The sequence below is a fragment of the Sphaeramia orbicularis genome, chromosome 1 (genome assembly GCF_902148855.1).
Source record: "Sphaeramia orbicularis chromosome 1, fSphaOr1.1, whole genome shotgun sequence".
Classification (NCBI taxonomy): domain Eukaryota; kingdom Metazoa; phylum Chordata; class Actinopteri; order Kurtiformes; family Apogonidae; genus Sphaeramia; species Sphaeramia orbicularis.
In genome coordinates, this window is record NC_043957.1 from 49277502 (window position 1) to 49293122 (window position 15621).

Genomic DNA, 15621 nt, shown 5'->3' on the forward strand with positions numbered 1-15621 from the left:
AGCGTCCATGCACTTACTGGACCTCAGCTAGCAAAAATAAAGACTTCAACAAGTAAATCAGCTGTCTATTTGTGAGTAAATTATTCATAGGCCAAATGTTTCTTTGTTAAACAGCAAGCCTGCACACACAGAAAAGTGTTTAGGGTTTTACCACAGGCTGCCTTTGGTCATCACAGCTGTAAATCGGCCAGTGGTGGATGTGGTTCACACAACAACCTAAGACCAATGTTTTGAACTGATGACAAATATTTTACATTTCCCTCATGATGAAGAACTTTGATCTCAGAGGGATCACACCATGCAAACAGGCCCAGAACAAACATGTTTTGCTGGTAAATATTTCAGTTTAAACTTCTTTCACTGCTCCTTCAGTTGTGCATCCTAGACTCCTATCTGCAAGAAAATATATGTTCAGAATCTGGCAGCTTATTTCAAGTGACACACACACACACAAAAAAAAAATTAGCATTACTTAGATGTGGTTAACCGCTATGGTGTATTGATATAAAGTTTACAGGCTGTCAAACTCCCCTTCATTATCAGTCCATCAGTTTTCTATTTGATAGCCAAATACTTTCAGGGTAACCAGTCAGGCCATCCTATCTCCGTTTCCTGTCCCTAAACCACTATGGTACTTTGGACATGAAATTACATTGGGGAAACTGCGGATAGAGACACATTTGCCTCAATAAACATTTAAATCAACATGTTGACTATCTTAATTATTTCCCTGACAATAATACTCTGCCCCCTGAAGGTAGCAAGAGGTATTGTTTTTAGTTCGGTTTGTTTCTTCGTTTCGCCACATTTCCACTACGTGGAACCAGCTCGACTCAACTCAGGTACCAAGTACTATTCCTGGAGACCATTACAGGATACTATCAACTTTAGAGTACCTGGACGTCATAGCAATGTGGTGTGTAACTTCCGTGATGTCTGCTCATCAGACAATTGCTGATAAAGTCGCTCATTGCGTGTTGTCCCGTCAAGCTCACGCTGAATTTTTCGGCGGCCACTGAGGACAGAAATGTCTGAATCTCCTGGACCGACCACGGTGTAGTTTTGCAGGCTGCCATCATGTGGATAAACCAACCTGTTTATTTGCAGTAAACTTTCGCATCTGTTTTAAAGGTCCCATATTATGCAAATCTCACTTTGTGAAAGTTTTCTTATAGTAGTGTGTGTTGCAGTAGCCTCATTATGAGGTTCGAATTTGAAAACTGTCTGTTTCCTCCCTGCCTTGCTACACCACATTTTGTGAAAATGCCTGCTCAAACGGCCGAGTTTGAGTTGGGTCCGCTCATGACGACATAAGCGGATTTAACTCCTCCCCCTGACTGTGCCCCCACCCTGCATGAAAAGATGAGCCCCGCCCTGGCAAAGTACCTCTTGGACAACAAACATGGCGAAGGCGAGACACGCAAGTTGTGGTGTTGTTGGCTGCACACACCAACACGAAAGTTTATTTTTGCTCCCCGCTTCCGAGCCTCTCCAAAAAAAGTGGCTGGATTATATCTTTGATGGTCATGTACCAAACAACATTCCGAAACACTTGTATGTGTGTGCCCGGCATTTCACGGACGAGTGTTTTTCGAACATGGGCCCATACAACTCCGGCTTAGCACAAAGACTCCGAATCAAGAAGGGCGCAGTACCAACGCTTCGTGACCCAAGTACAAGTGTGGGAGATGTAAGTTCTTATCATTTTTTTGTATCTTTACTGCATAACCCTACATTACGGATAAGCTGGTGGTTGTTGATGTGCACGTCTAACGTTAGCATGGCAGCTAACATAGCTCGGTTACTGCTGCTAACGTTTGCGTCCCCGTTAACATGCAAGAGCTGATAATATCAAAAGACATTCAACAGAACTACTGTGAACACGGGCCTTTTGTGGTTGGCATCAGTATAGTTAGCATCAAGCTTGTTAGTAGCTGCCTGCATCCCGACGAGCCATGGCTTCACAGTCAACATTAGCGCGTAGTACCGCTAGCGTAAGCCGCGTCCTCTCCCAGAGAGGGGAGGGGGAGTGGGCGTGGACAGATGCGTTCATTTGCATACCCGGAAGCAGGCCCAGAAACAGCCTGTTCTGAGGAGGGCTGGTGAGAGTGACTTTTTCGACCGCTGAAACTCCGAACAAAGGATGATTTTGGGGCGAACAAACTTAAATACTATGTTTTTGGGCTTCTGAGACCTATATGACATGACTGAAAAATAGCATAATATGGGACCTTTAAAAATGGTGGGTCGCTGCACATTGATAACACAATGATACAGAGACAACTCTCTGACCAATCAGAGGTGTGCAGTGTTTACACGTCTCATTTTAGTATCTCTTGGAGCCTCGGCAAAGTAGATACCAAAAAACTAGTACCACGTACCAGATTCCAGGTCCCGAGTCAAGTCGAGCCGGTACCATGTAGTGGAAACACAGCATTTGTTTGTTAACACTTTAAGCAGCAAAACTATTGGTTGAATTCATACCAAATTGGGTTTATAGATTGCCACTGACCCAGAATGTGATTACATTTTGGGAAAAGTAGGTCACAGTTCAATTTTTTTTTTTACGAATTTTTAAAATTTTTTTCCACATTTACTTATAATGGCCGAAATCTGTCTACGCTGACATCAGCACACGCGTAGACATTTGGATCGATGCCAAAATAAGCTACAATACATGTGAGGGGCAGGGTTTAATGTGCTTGGCAATACTTGTTACAGATATGTTATTGAAATACAGAAACTCAAGAGCTTTGACAAGCGTGTGATGGTGGTACATTTCACTGACTAAAATCTGCATGTATAGAATAAACACAGGTTTATCCAAAATCATGTTTGCATTGGTCTCTGAAGTTCAATGAGAGAATCCACTCGAAAAAAAAAACAAAAAACCACTACCTCATTCCACCCAAGTTCTGGGACTCTTTTCATACAATCTCTGTCCAATTATCTGTGTGTGCGTGTGTGTGTCAAACGGTCAAGCAGTTTGAGATGGAACTTTGATCGGTTCTTTCTCCATTGCACTCTGAATCAGAGATATCTTGCTCTATTCCTGCTCTGTGTGTGTGTGTGTGTGTGTGTGTGTGTGTGTGTGTGTGTGTGTGTGTGTGTGTGTGTGCTCATCAAACTACTGTAGGGTCCAGAAGGAAGAAACGGCCATTATATTAACACAGTAAAAACCCCTCTGCTTGTGTTTTATTTGATTGAATACATTTTATGGCTGCTTTATGGAAATGACCGGACATGCTCCATTTTCCTGTTCTACTCAAACGAGGTCTTTTGTTTGTCACACTACAGTGCACATCACAGAAACCAATCAAAATTCCTCACCACGGCTGGTAATACGAATGCAAACTGCAAACTGCATTACACGTTCATTCCAGATTGCAGAGAGCAAAGGCAGGATAAATGAGGCTGTGATTAGAGAGAAGAGCACTTCCAGAGGCAGCTGTCCTATCCCTTTATACCAAGCGAACACTCAGAAATAGGTTTGCAGTGACAACAAACCACAGGTCTGTCATTAACAGAGTGCCTTCGAGCCTCTTCACAGAGGTAAGTGAGCACAAACGTGATCCACCCAAGACACACAAACACATTTATTTGCTTTTAACTCAAAGCAGTCTATATATCTTGTCTCTTTGAGATGAGTCACGCTCAGATTTAGGATAAATTTCTAACAAAATGGCAATTGATATGTAACACATATACAATTTGTACATTTTAGACTTAGAAAAAGATTGATTCCTTAAAATCGAAAAATCTGAACTGAAACTGGTGGTATTGGTTTTAGTGAAATTTTAGAGAATGATTCACTTACTGAGTAGCACCAGTGAGTAGTGAGTACCCAGTGGCAGCCTCATTAGTTACATTTTTGGTATAAGTGTATCGCACATTTATGCCAGATATTCAGAAATTCAGTAAAATATGATATGGACATGAGCCTAAGTACTGAATGTTTCAACATGTTATTATTACATATGTAACAGATGAGTAGTAGATGCGTAGATCACCAGGTGCATATTAGCAGTAGTTGGATGTTTAAATTATCTGAGTGGAACAGTTTGGGCTGAGACTGAAACAAACATAACGTGCTGCACACTTTTAACCCCCTCGGCCAAATATAGTGTAAGATTCTGTTGAAAGTTACTGCCCTGTAATTTAGATTAGATTGTCTTTGTGTAAAACTTATTATATACATATTTAAATGTGAAAGTACTCAGATATTATAACTGCTCAAGGTCATTTGACCTTGAAAAAGTAGGTCAAGGTCACATATTTTCAATAGACTTCTGCTCCATGCCAAGATAAATCCACAGTATAAATTTGGTGCAGATATGTCAGTGCATTCTTCAGATAATGCGATTATGTCATTGAATGGACAGACAGAAAGAACGATTACAATAATTGGCCGAGGGGTTATAATAACGAATAAAACTAACTCAAAATTATTTCCAGACAGTCATGTTAGCCATCAAGTCTCCTGTCCATCAGTGTTTGATTCATTGTTACCTTAATGAGTTATTAACTAAATAAATGGATGAAAAAAAAAAAAAACTATTTACAGTGGATTTAAAATTGTGCCAGTTACATTTAGCATTTCCTACAATAAACTAGCTGAGCTGTTGACTGAGGAGCTGATAGATGTAACCCCAGGTCTTTGATAGCAAATTTTCTCCATTTTGTCAAAAAGCCTGAAGCTGCCTTTTGCCTTTACCCTGTGAACTGCTGGTAGACATCTGACACTTCTCATTCTTACAGTTTACAATTCTTCCACTTGCTTTGGTTTTTCAAAGCCTCTGACTAATCCCCGTTTCTGTGGCTCTTCAGTGGCTTTGCTGTTTTCCATCTAATATGGCATATGGCAAATTCTTTTTCATGCTAGTTTTTCACAGTCACTACAACACATTTTTTGAAAGATGGAACAGTTTTCTCAAAACTGTACTTACAAAGTTCAGCCTACAATCATAAACCCTCTCAGTCTTCTTGCTAAGTCAAATAATAACCTCAAAACATTTTTACCAGCACTCAAAAGTATACCAAGTCAACATGTAGACACTAACTACACAGTAAAATGGAAAACATGCACCCTGCTCTCGTGCGCTGGTAGCTGAGGAAATGAAAATACATTTGGCATTTCATTAAAGGTCAAAGAAAATTGTAAATGAAAAGCACATTACTGTAAAACATACAAAAATGCTGTAGATCTTCCAAATTAAACTGATGACACAGCATGGTGTCTTTGTGCCACATCTGGGCAGAAGAATCCACCATGATATGCTGGACAGGTATGTTCCTGTATCTCCTTCTTCTGTTTGCCAGAGTTCTGCTTCAACTATAAAAACATATTCATTGGGTCTTCCTATGGAATCTACTTCAAACACACCCCGTACAGTAACAGTGGCCTGGTATGGATTTATATTCTCACAAAAGTGTGTGTTGCACTGGCTGGCATCAGAAATCTTTCACATTTTCTGAGCTGTGTTCAAGGGTACTCTTTAAACTCGCTCAATGTGAATCCTGTTGTGTTGAAGGACACGGTCAATGGTAGAAAGGTTGATACTGATGATTTCCTCAAAGTTTACACCGTCTTGAACAACTCACTGTTGTATTTCTGAATTTACTTCATTACCATTTGATACAAGAGTGTCCAAAAGTGTCTGATGACAACAGTGTTGTATTTGTCTTTAACCTCTGCAGCCTGTGTTCACTGTTTTGTAGCTCATGATCACCACACTGAGAAATGGGTTTTAGCAACAGATGTGTGCAGTTTTGCCAAAAGTGTGCTACAGATTGACAAATTGAGTCTAATAACAAGGCTTACACTGCCCCCCGCCCCCCCAATCATTTGCTATATATAAATCTATCCACAATAACTGTTAGACAATTGATATGAACTTAATTTGAGCTACATCGACCTGATAGTGGTAGAATAATGGTCACAGAACCAATTTTTCCCTAGAAAACTCCACCTAGTGAATGAAAATGACACCATATGACCTCTGGATGGTCGCCTGAAAATGGACATTTGTAAGATGATCAATATGAACCAAATTTTATCTCAATGGGCCAATTATTGCTTGATTTATGTCCAAAAAACAGATTTTCGACTAAAGCACCCCCATTTGGATGACTTATAATACTCATAGAGACACTGAAATCGATAGGGTTCTTCCACTAGGGGTCCCCTAAGTTGGTTATCAAGGGAGAAGAAATCTAACCAAATCTGTCCTAGTTATCACGTTCACAGGAAGGATATTTGGTGGCGGCAGCGTTTGGGGTAAAATCATTATATCCCCAAAACTCGATTTCAGGGATGTAATAACTGTGTCTAACCCAGCTCATAAAACTTGTGGGTTAACCCGCTGTTCGCAGAGAAGCTTTTAACAACTGGTTGAGCTTCTGGGATTCTTTGAGTCCCCGGGGCGTGACGAGGCCGGTAACCCCAGGGGCGGTGGTTTCTGTGGAGTGGAGCATCTTTTCTGCACTTTCCTTTTGTTTAAGGTTTTGTTTTGATACTGTCTTATGTAAGTTTATGTGTTTCTATGTCTTTGTAAAGCACTTTGAACTGCCTTGTGTATGAATGGTGCTATACAAATAAATTTGCCTTGCGCCAAAACATTGAGTGGTTCGATAAATGGGTTTACCGGTGAGGCACTGTTAGCAAATGTGGGCTCCATGAACGTTAATCGATGTGGGCCCTTTATAAAATTCAGTATCTTAACGATTTGTCAGAGTGGCGGTGGTGGGAGGGGGCAGTTATACATGTGGGAGTGTGGTCCATAACTAACATAACTAACGCTGGCGTGACGCAAAAGCAAAACTCAACATGCGTTCAACATCCAACTCCCAGTTTCTATGCCTCTATTATACAGCGGATCTAACACGAAAGTTTCACAACTTCTAACCTGTATCCACTGGGCCCCCTCCACGGCTCTATGGGCCCCCCAGAAATGCTGGGCCCCATGAATTTGTCACATTTATCCCCCATTTACTGCGGCCCAGGGTTTACGCTACTGACTGATGGTTTACGGTTTTTCAGAAAATCTGTAGTTCGACAAATACTGTAGTCGCCTCATTGGTCCATAAATGTACAACATCTGTGTTTGTGTGTCTGCTCGAACTGGTTTGTGTTATACTTATTCATGTTTGTAAGTTTTTGTAAGACTTGGGCATGTAAGTGGTGGACTGGGGGTCCTCGTACAAAGACATCCATCCATCCATTCATCCATCCAAAATTTCACATCATTTCAAAGCTGAAAAACGTCCACTGTGACCATCTACAAGCATTAAATGTAAAGAAGTTAGTCAATTAGGCTACGTTCAGACTGCAGCCAAATGTGGCCAAAATCCGATTTTTTGCTGCTATTTGACCTGTATCTGACCCGTTAAAGACAGTTTGAACAGCACAAATCCGATTTTTTCCAATCAGACCCCAGCCACTTTCATATGTGGTCTTAAATCCAATAAATATCGCATATTTTGCAATGTGACGTCAGTCTGAACAGCCAAGTCGCATTTATCCGACCTTTACATCATTTAAATGCCAGTACAGCCCGACTGCAACACACTTGCAAACAGATATAGGTCGCCGGAGATGAGTGTCTTGTTGTGAGAGTGTTATGGAGAGGCAGTCACAGATATATTTAAACGTTCTTCCTCTCATTCGAAAATTATGAATGAAGTTTGTGTCAGTGAAGCCGCTAACATCACTATCCCACCACTCCTGACTCCGACTCCACATCCAAATACTCCGTTGTACAGACATACAACACAGATACAGCATCTACATTTTATATACCTTTGTATTTTATTGAAACACAAACTCCACTTCTCCAAAGTGTAAAAACTTACTTTGCAACATTTAGTTTTTCACACCTTTATTCACTTTTAGTGAGTTTATTTGTGTTCTAGGAAATAAAAAAATGCAAATCATACAGTAACTCATAAGTTCACAAGCCGACTGGCCAACCGTACACCTCCATCTCTGCTCTGTTACTTGTATCATACAATCTTCGAATTCAACACCATTTTCCCTCCAAGCCAAGAACCAAAAGAGACAACTTTAGTGAGTAAATATAAAAAGAACTTCATAACTTTCTGTTATACCTTTAATTTAATATTCCACGGTTGTTTGGATGTGTTTGCATTCCGTGAGTATATTTTATAAATGAATAAAGACAGAGGACCCTTGAAATATGCAAGGCTAATTTGTCTTTATGTGGCAAACAATTTAATAATGTTGACGTTTGATTTGACATTTGTATTTATTTTATGCCTTTGTGTATTTCCTTAATTTTTTAGTATTTGATCTTCAGAGTGAAATTAAGCAATAAAACAACAAACAATATTTGCACAGAAAACCATCATCTAAGAAATGAATTGAAGATCCTGTGTGTTTAAATGTGCACATCCTACATTAGATATTCAATGTTTGTACTAAAACCACCCCCAAGAGTAGTTTTCACACAGCATTTTCTAGTTCTGTTCATTCATTGTTGATGGAGAAAAAAAAAAATCTAATTTAATAACCAACTATTTATCCTTCAAAATTCAAATATACACCAGATCCCCTGAACTTGGCTTCCACTCTAACTTCCAAAACAGGTTAAAGTTCATACTTACTCCAGACTATTCTCATTTATGATTATTCACTGTGCGTTTCTCTGACCATATTGGAAATGTAATTATTTTGTGCTTTGTCCATGACAGAAAGAGATGGTTATCTCTCGAGACCAGATGCAGAAAATTATATCTATTATCTCTATCTACACTGAATGACCTTTGTCTAAGTCGTTGAGCTTGAGGATATTCTATGATAATTGCTTTAATAAAGTGCTCATTGAGAGAGAATACTGTGGATTCAGAGAACAGAATGTAGATTGAAGGGAATAACATCACTTCGGGGAGCCACTCAAAGTGAAGTTGCACCTAAGACATAGGTGACAAAGTAAGGCTATACCCAGTTATCCTTTGGCAACAGAGGCTTGAGGGAGGATCACTTACACCTTTGAGATATCTTACCCGCCTGTACTCCTTCTCACACCTTCTCTCCCTCGCTTATCATTCTCTCAGCCCTGTGTGTGTTCTCAAATATTCATGACCATGTAGCCAGTGTAATCTGAAAATATCTAAATGGTAGACCCAAGGCGGAGGGAAATCATCCTACTATGAAATTCTCTGGTCCTGTACGAATGTTAAAGCAGTCATCTATAAACTGCCCTCCATCGTTTTTCGCTGCTTATTTCCACTCCAAAACTCTTATGCTGAAATGACAGAACGGCTTACCAAAGGGAAATATGCAGATTTTTAAGAATATATTCAGTCTTTACACCATTCTGTGCTTTTCATTGCATAAGCAGAAAGTGATATGTAAAACCTTTTGACAGCCAATTTGTAAAACATATACACACAAATATAGCAAATTGGCCCGTGCTCGTGCTCCTTTAAAAAAAAAGCTACATTAAATGTCTGAGTCTTGGTTGACTGACTTCCCGTCTACCACTTAAGCGGCTGGGGGCTGATGCATTGTGCATGTTCATGTTTAGGGTCATGGATGTGTCACTTAAAGGCTCTCTAATGAGACCCAGACAAGCACGTCATACCCAGCCGAGCAGAGTCAAGAATCTAAAAGCAACACACAGCGCCGAAGCACTGGTACCTGAAGAAAAAAAAAAAAACGATTAAGAGGGAAAGGAAGATCCTCAAGCGTGATGATGGCAGAAAGAAGGGGGACAGATTTGGGGATATTTTTTTTCATCTATACAAAGTTTGGATGGTGCTCATCATTCCAAACTTTTCGATTGAAGGTAAAGGGGGTACAGAGACTAACCTGTCCTGTAAGGCTGCCGGGTTGGCCTTGAGCCCTAAAAGCTAAGCTTGAGTGAAATGTTGTTCTTCTGTATCAGTGATATTCTTGACAGACTGACAGGAGCTACTGAGAAATCTCACTCACACAGAGACAGTGAGGGACAGCATGAAAGAAAAAAGGACATTCGCAATTCACATCGCCACACATTCATAACTTCTGAAGGAGTTTGTCAAATAAAACAGTAAGTAAAATGAGTCTGTTCAAAGTTACTAACCTGAATTTAGTAACTATACAGGATGTATAAAAAAAAAACTATACATTTTGACTAATTACCTCCAGTTACGCATTTGATAATTTTTGGAATTTTCTTTTACGGACGTTGGTAGGTAGGGGATTGGTGGATATTCGTCTAAATTTACGGACCCAGGTTTTCATGCATGAGGGAGCAGGGGCAAATTGCACAATCCAAGTTAAAACTGGCTTGTACGAAGTAGTGGTGGGATTTAAATTCAATCAAGGGTCATGGGAGGGGTTAGGTTAACCCTAACCCTAACTTGGCCTGTCCTCAGTGACATTTTCAGGCCTAAACAAGTTGAATTAACTTTGAAAGGCAGGAACAGATGCCATGGGTAAAGAAATTAAATTGACATGGTGGCCAAAGTCTTAATGCTGTAACTTGGCAATTTTGTGGAAAACAAGATGGACGCCCATTGTCCCCTTCCATGACCTTTGATTGGATTTAAATCCCACTGCTACTTGGCACAAACCAGTTTTAACTTGGATTGCGCAATTTGCCCCTGCTCACTCATGTATGAAAACCTGGGTCTGTAAATGTATACAAATATCCACCAATCCCCTACCTACCGACGTCCATAAAAGAAAATTCCAAAAATTATCAAATGCGGAACTGGGGGTAATTTTTCAAAATGTATAGTTTTTTTTTATACACCCTGTGTTGGCAGGTTTCAGGATTACACCATTGACTTGCAATCATCATGTGCTCTATTCAGTCAAACCTCTTGGGGTAAAGCAATTCATGGCATCATGCAACACTGGATATACAACACTCTGAGGAAGGAGGCGGGGAGAAATTGGGAGTTTATACAGTGCAGAGCTCACAAGGGTGTTGTTCACCATGAATATTCAATGCACATCTTAGAATAAACCATTGTGTTCCCATAACACAACAACACATTCCATCTGAGATTATGTTTCACGGCTGAATTCAGAAAACACAAATGACTTTTCAACCAAACACATGCATTTATGCCATTACACACACACACAGCAAGCAAACACATTTCATTAGAAACGTAGAATGGAAAGTCTTCCTATTTAGCTTTTACTAAAAATAAAGTGTAAATTCCTTCAAAGGCCACATTTCCAAAGAATAAGGGATGTCATGCAGTTCTTGAAACCAGAAAAGAGGCATCCTGAAGAGTTTTGTTTTGTACTCTACATGATTTTTTAGTTGTCTGGCAGTAAAAAAGCCTGCCTGACTTCTGCAAAAAAAAAAAGTATGGACAACTAAATAATTAGGCACATCATTTACTATTCGTCACTTTTTACTGCCCACTCTATTTATTATTACGGGAATATTAAATATATATTTCGGCGCTTATGTGGGGAATCAACACATGAGAGGGTCTGAAAAGGTTTGTGTGTGGGCTCAGTGGTCACAACAGTTGATCTTTGTGCTTGATTGTGTAATAAGAATTGGTCTCACCAGATGGAAACAAACCGAAGACCAAAATTTACAAATTGCAATATATCTAATCAGCATAACACAACCCACATTACAAATGAGCAAATAAAGTCGCATATACAGAAAAAAAAAAGGCTCTTAACCCATAAAGACCCAAACAGCAACCTGGCGACCAAAACCATCTACTGATCTAAAATGTTTAATACGTGTTGATCTGTTATTCCTATCAATACATGTAAATAATTGGCATAAAATGCAGTTTGTCATCTTTTCACGGTCATCAGATATCACCCATTTTGACTTTCAGAGGCTCTGTAGTTTCCGTAGCAACATCGTCATCTTCTACAACATTAATTCACCTGTAAATTCATGGAGTTTGAACAATGACAATGGAAAGAAACACTTGGTTTATGTTCAGTTAATGATATATTTTACTGAGAAAGTCACATTTTCTTCAGTTTTGTGTGTTGTCGATGTAGTAATAATAACTTTAATCTGAGCTTTCATGAACATCTACATTATCAGTAAATTAAATATAGGAAAATACCTGATTTACACACAAAAAAACGCAAAATACAGACGACAATATAATAAATGGTGATCAATCACTTAAGAAAAGTTGAATATAGAGAAAAAACTATTTTGGAAGTGCCACAAAAGTAGCACTGGGTCTTTATGGGTTAGCATGAGTTTGTGTTACTGCTGATTTTGTGTCAGGGAAAAATCGTTGGTGTTAATGTGAACCATTTGGAAACAGTAGCCATGACTATAACCGAGACTTTGGTCATCATAAAGCTCTCAAACATTGGTATATTACACCAAATTAAGATCTCAACACGCAGGGTTAAATGAGGGTGTTTGATTAAGATCGAGCTTCCGCCCACATGTAGGAGCCTGTTATGAAGTCAGTGTAATATCTGAATCAGAGGGCTCAACACACTCAGAATTCTATGTCTGGCTCTTTTTGCGTATTCTCACTGATGTGCCGGCTGGTTTTCCCTGGAGATCGACACCACAGTATGGGCTGCCATGCTCAGCTGCTCATCGAATGCTGCACACCCTTTCCCTTCAAGAGCCAAGGCAAAGGTCTGACCTTGAGTTTGACTCAAAATAAGGATTATGGAAATTGGGCTGTAATTCACTTTGTGCTGTAATTCACCCAAAAGTCTTTGTTACTCAACATCTGTAGCATCTATGTAAAAATAATGAGATTCTGCTGCATTTTTTGTGTTTCACATTCATACTCTGTGAAGTTTGAAGCTCGTGGCTGCACTGGCAAGTTCTCAAGTGGCTTGGAACATACAGTATTCTCAACGTGGTATCATGAATTGTGTACAGATAACACGCCTGCATTATCTGTATGCATTATAAGCTTTCAGCATGTATATTTACACCACGCAAAATAGCACGCGATTAGCGGCTAGTGCGATTAGTGGTCAGGGTTAGGTTTACGGTTAGGGTTGGATTTAGGGTTAGCAATTAGCGTGATTGGCGGCTAGTGTGGTTAGCGGTTAGGGTTAGCGATTAGCGCAATTAACGGCTAGCCCAATTAGCGGTTAGGGTAAGGATTTGGTTCAGGGTTAGCAATTAGCGTGATTAGCGGCTAGCGCAATGACACGCCATCAAATGGCATTAAACAACACGCAAAAGGATGAAAATGTATACGTATAGCACACCAAATTTAATAAACTGCGTCACATTCTTCACCTGATTCTCAATTGCTCACCTGCGAAATACAACATATGAAGACACAAACAGGGCGTTTGCTCTTTATCCAAATGAAAATTCCAGACTTTTTCCAAACTTTTGCAAAGCTGCTATTGAAAGCCTAATCAGATTTGGAATGGTGGCCTGGTTCAGTTCACTCACCGTGCAGTCCAGATCTAGGACTGAAAAACTGGTAAAAACTGCCATGAAAGTAATCTTACTATATAATGCACATTCTGTGTCCGTCCGATCGATGTTGCAGCACGGGAGGGCGTTTGTACGGATTTTCCTCAGCCTTCACTGGCCCGATCGCCGCCAAACTCGCCAAATGAATAGAAACATTATTGGACTATCTACTAGGCACAATTTTATGTCCGTATTCAAATGTTATGATGTATGGTGGCCAATTTTAGCCTCTCATGCAATCGTACAATGGCACCACGGGTACAATCCTGCTAGTAGGAAACAAAGATTACCATTCCCTCCAATCAATATATGAACAGATAGATGTTCATCAGGCTCACAGAATTGTCAAAGACCCATCCCCTACCCTCCACCTGGAATACGAGCTATTACCCTCAGGGAGGCGCTATAGACCAAGCAGGCACAAAACCAACTGTTACAAACACTCTTCTCTCCCAGCATCCATAACACTATTAAATAAGCAACCGGCTTTGATCAATGGGCCCTGAGCCTGTCTTTTACTCAAACTTGTCTAATATCTGGCTTTTAAAACTACCCATGTTCTTACTATTTATGTGTTTCAATGCTGCCCCCCCCATCGCCTTTTTTTTGGGTTCTGTTTTGTTTGTTTTTTGTTCATTTGTATAGTTTAATTTTAGCTACTTTTGTTTTTGTTTTGTTTTGTTAATTAGACAATCGTTTTATCTATTCTGTACTGATTACTTGTCAGTATTGGATTTGCATGGGACTGTGAGAGGGACAAAAAGAAAAATCATAGAGTGGAAGTCCTTTTGATCACATTGCACTGTTACGCCTGTGAAATTACTTCCAATAAAGAAAGTTAATAAAGAAATAAATAAATGTATGAATGAATAAATACATAATTCACAGTAAATACAGAAATGTTTCAAACCATATAAAAATCACAGAAGTGCATGGATATCACACAAACAAGTTTCACTAGAATTATTCCAGTATCGACCAGTTAGTGAAATCATATGAATTTTTTTTATATCCTTTCCTCGTGTATTTTTCATCTTACAAGACTGTGTGCATTTGAGCGCACTCTAAAATTCGGCTATGAAAACTTTCACACAAAACTTCAGACTTTTCAAGGTCTGGAAAACAGTATTTCAAAATTTCATGCTTTTTAAGACTTTCAAGACCTGCACAAACTATAAGAAACAAGTGTTTACTCACTGATTCCTGGCTCTTGTCCTTTGCATCATACACAGTTAGCTTTACTAATGTCTCTGGGCTCGCAGGAAACTCTGAAGGAAAGGTCACACCCGTCAGAAACAGCGGATCTTTGTTCGCCTGTCAAAGAAAGCGACAAGACACAAAAAATAGTGAGATATTGCATGTGTTGTGTGCACACGTGTGGCAGTGTAGTACATACCACAGTCACACCATAACACATATGTTGATGAAAAAGCAGGAAAAAGCAGGAAGCCAAAGGGAGAAAGGGTGGGTGGGGGGGAGTTTGGTGCAAAAATGAGCCAACAGCTGGGCTCAGTCTGTCGTCCTCCTGCTCCCGGCATCCCCCCCCCCAGCTCTCCTGGGTATGAAAAGGGAGAAGATAGAGCTCCTCCCTGGTGGGTCTACCTGGAGCTCTGGCATAACTACAGTCTCCCAACTGAGACTGGAGTCCAGGAGCAACAAATGTTGAAAGGTAAGTTGGCACAGTGGCAGGGCGGCAATGGGATTAAACCAACCACAGCACAGCAGGCGGTGATGGGTCTGTAAAAATACCAGAGGGCTGAATGGCAATCGCTAAAACTCACACACAATAATCACAATAACCAGCCATCCCCTTAACTTCAGCACCTTTTCCACTGCAGGGCCTCTATAGTTTTACTCTGCTTAGGACAAAAAGGTGTCCATCTGAAATCTGTGGCAAACTATGGACTAGTTTTAACAATAACATAAAACAATGCTGTAATATGTGCAAGCTTACAAAAAAAATCACACAAAAAAAATGATTTACCCTGTGATGAAAAATGTTCATAACTATGATGCTATATGTATATCTGTTCTGATGCTCATGTGTTGCTTTATCCTGTAACCAGAGGGGGAGCGTGAGAGATGAATAATAATAATAATAATAATAATAATAATAATAATAATAATGAATGAATGAATGAATGAATAATGGGTCAATAATGTAAAGCGCTTTGAGTGTCCAAAAAAGCGCTATAGAAATCTAATCCATTATTAT

The 15621-nt window shown here is 39.7% G+C and overlaps 1 protein-coding gene across 3 annotated transcripts in view; it reads right to left on the reverse strand.

Annotated features, from left to right (window-relative positions):
• inpp4b (inositol polyphosphate-4-phosphatase type II B) overlaps positions 1–15621 on the reverse strand; it is a 306898-nt gene that overhangs the window by 234096 nt on the left and 57181 nt on the right. For all 3 annotated transcript variants that reach the window (XM_030140356.1, XM_030140349.1, XM_030140365.1), the window contains one exon: positions 14604–14720. In XM_030140356.1, coding sequence (XP_029996216.1) covers positions 14604–14720 — 117 coding nt within the window. The remainder of the gene's footprint in view (positions 1–14603; positions 14721–15621) is intronic.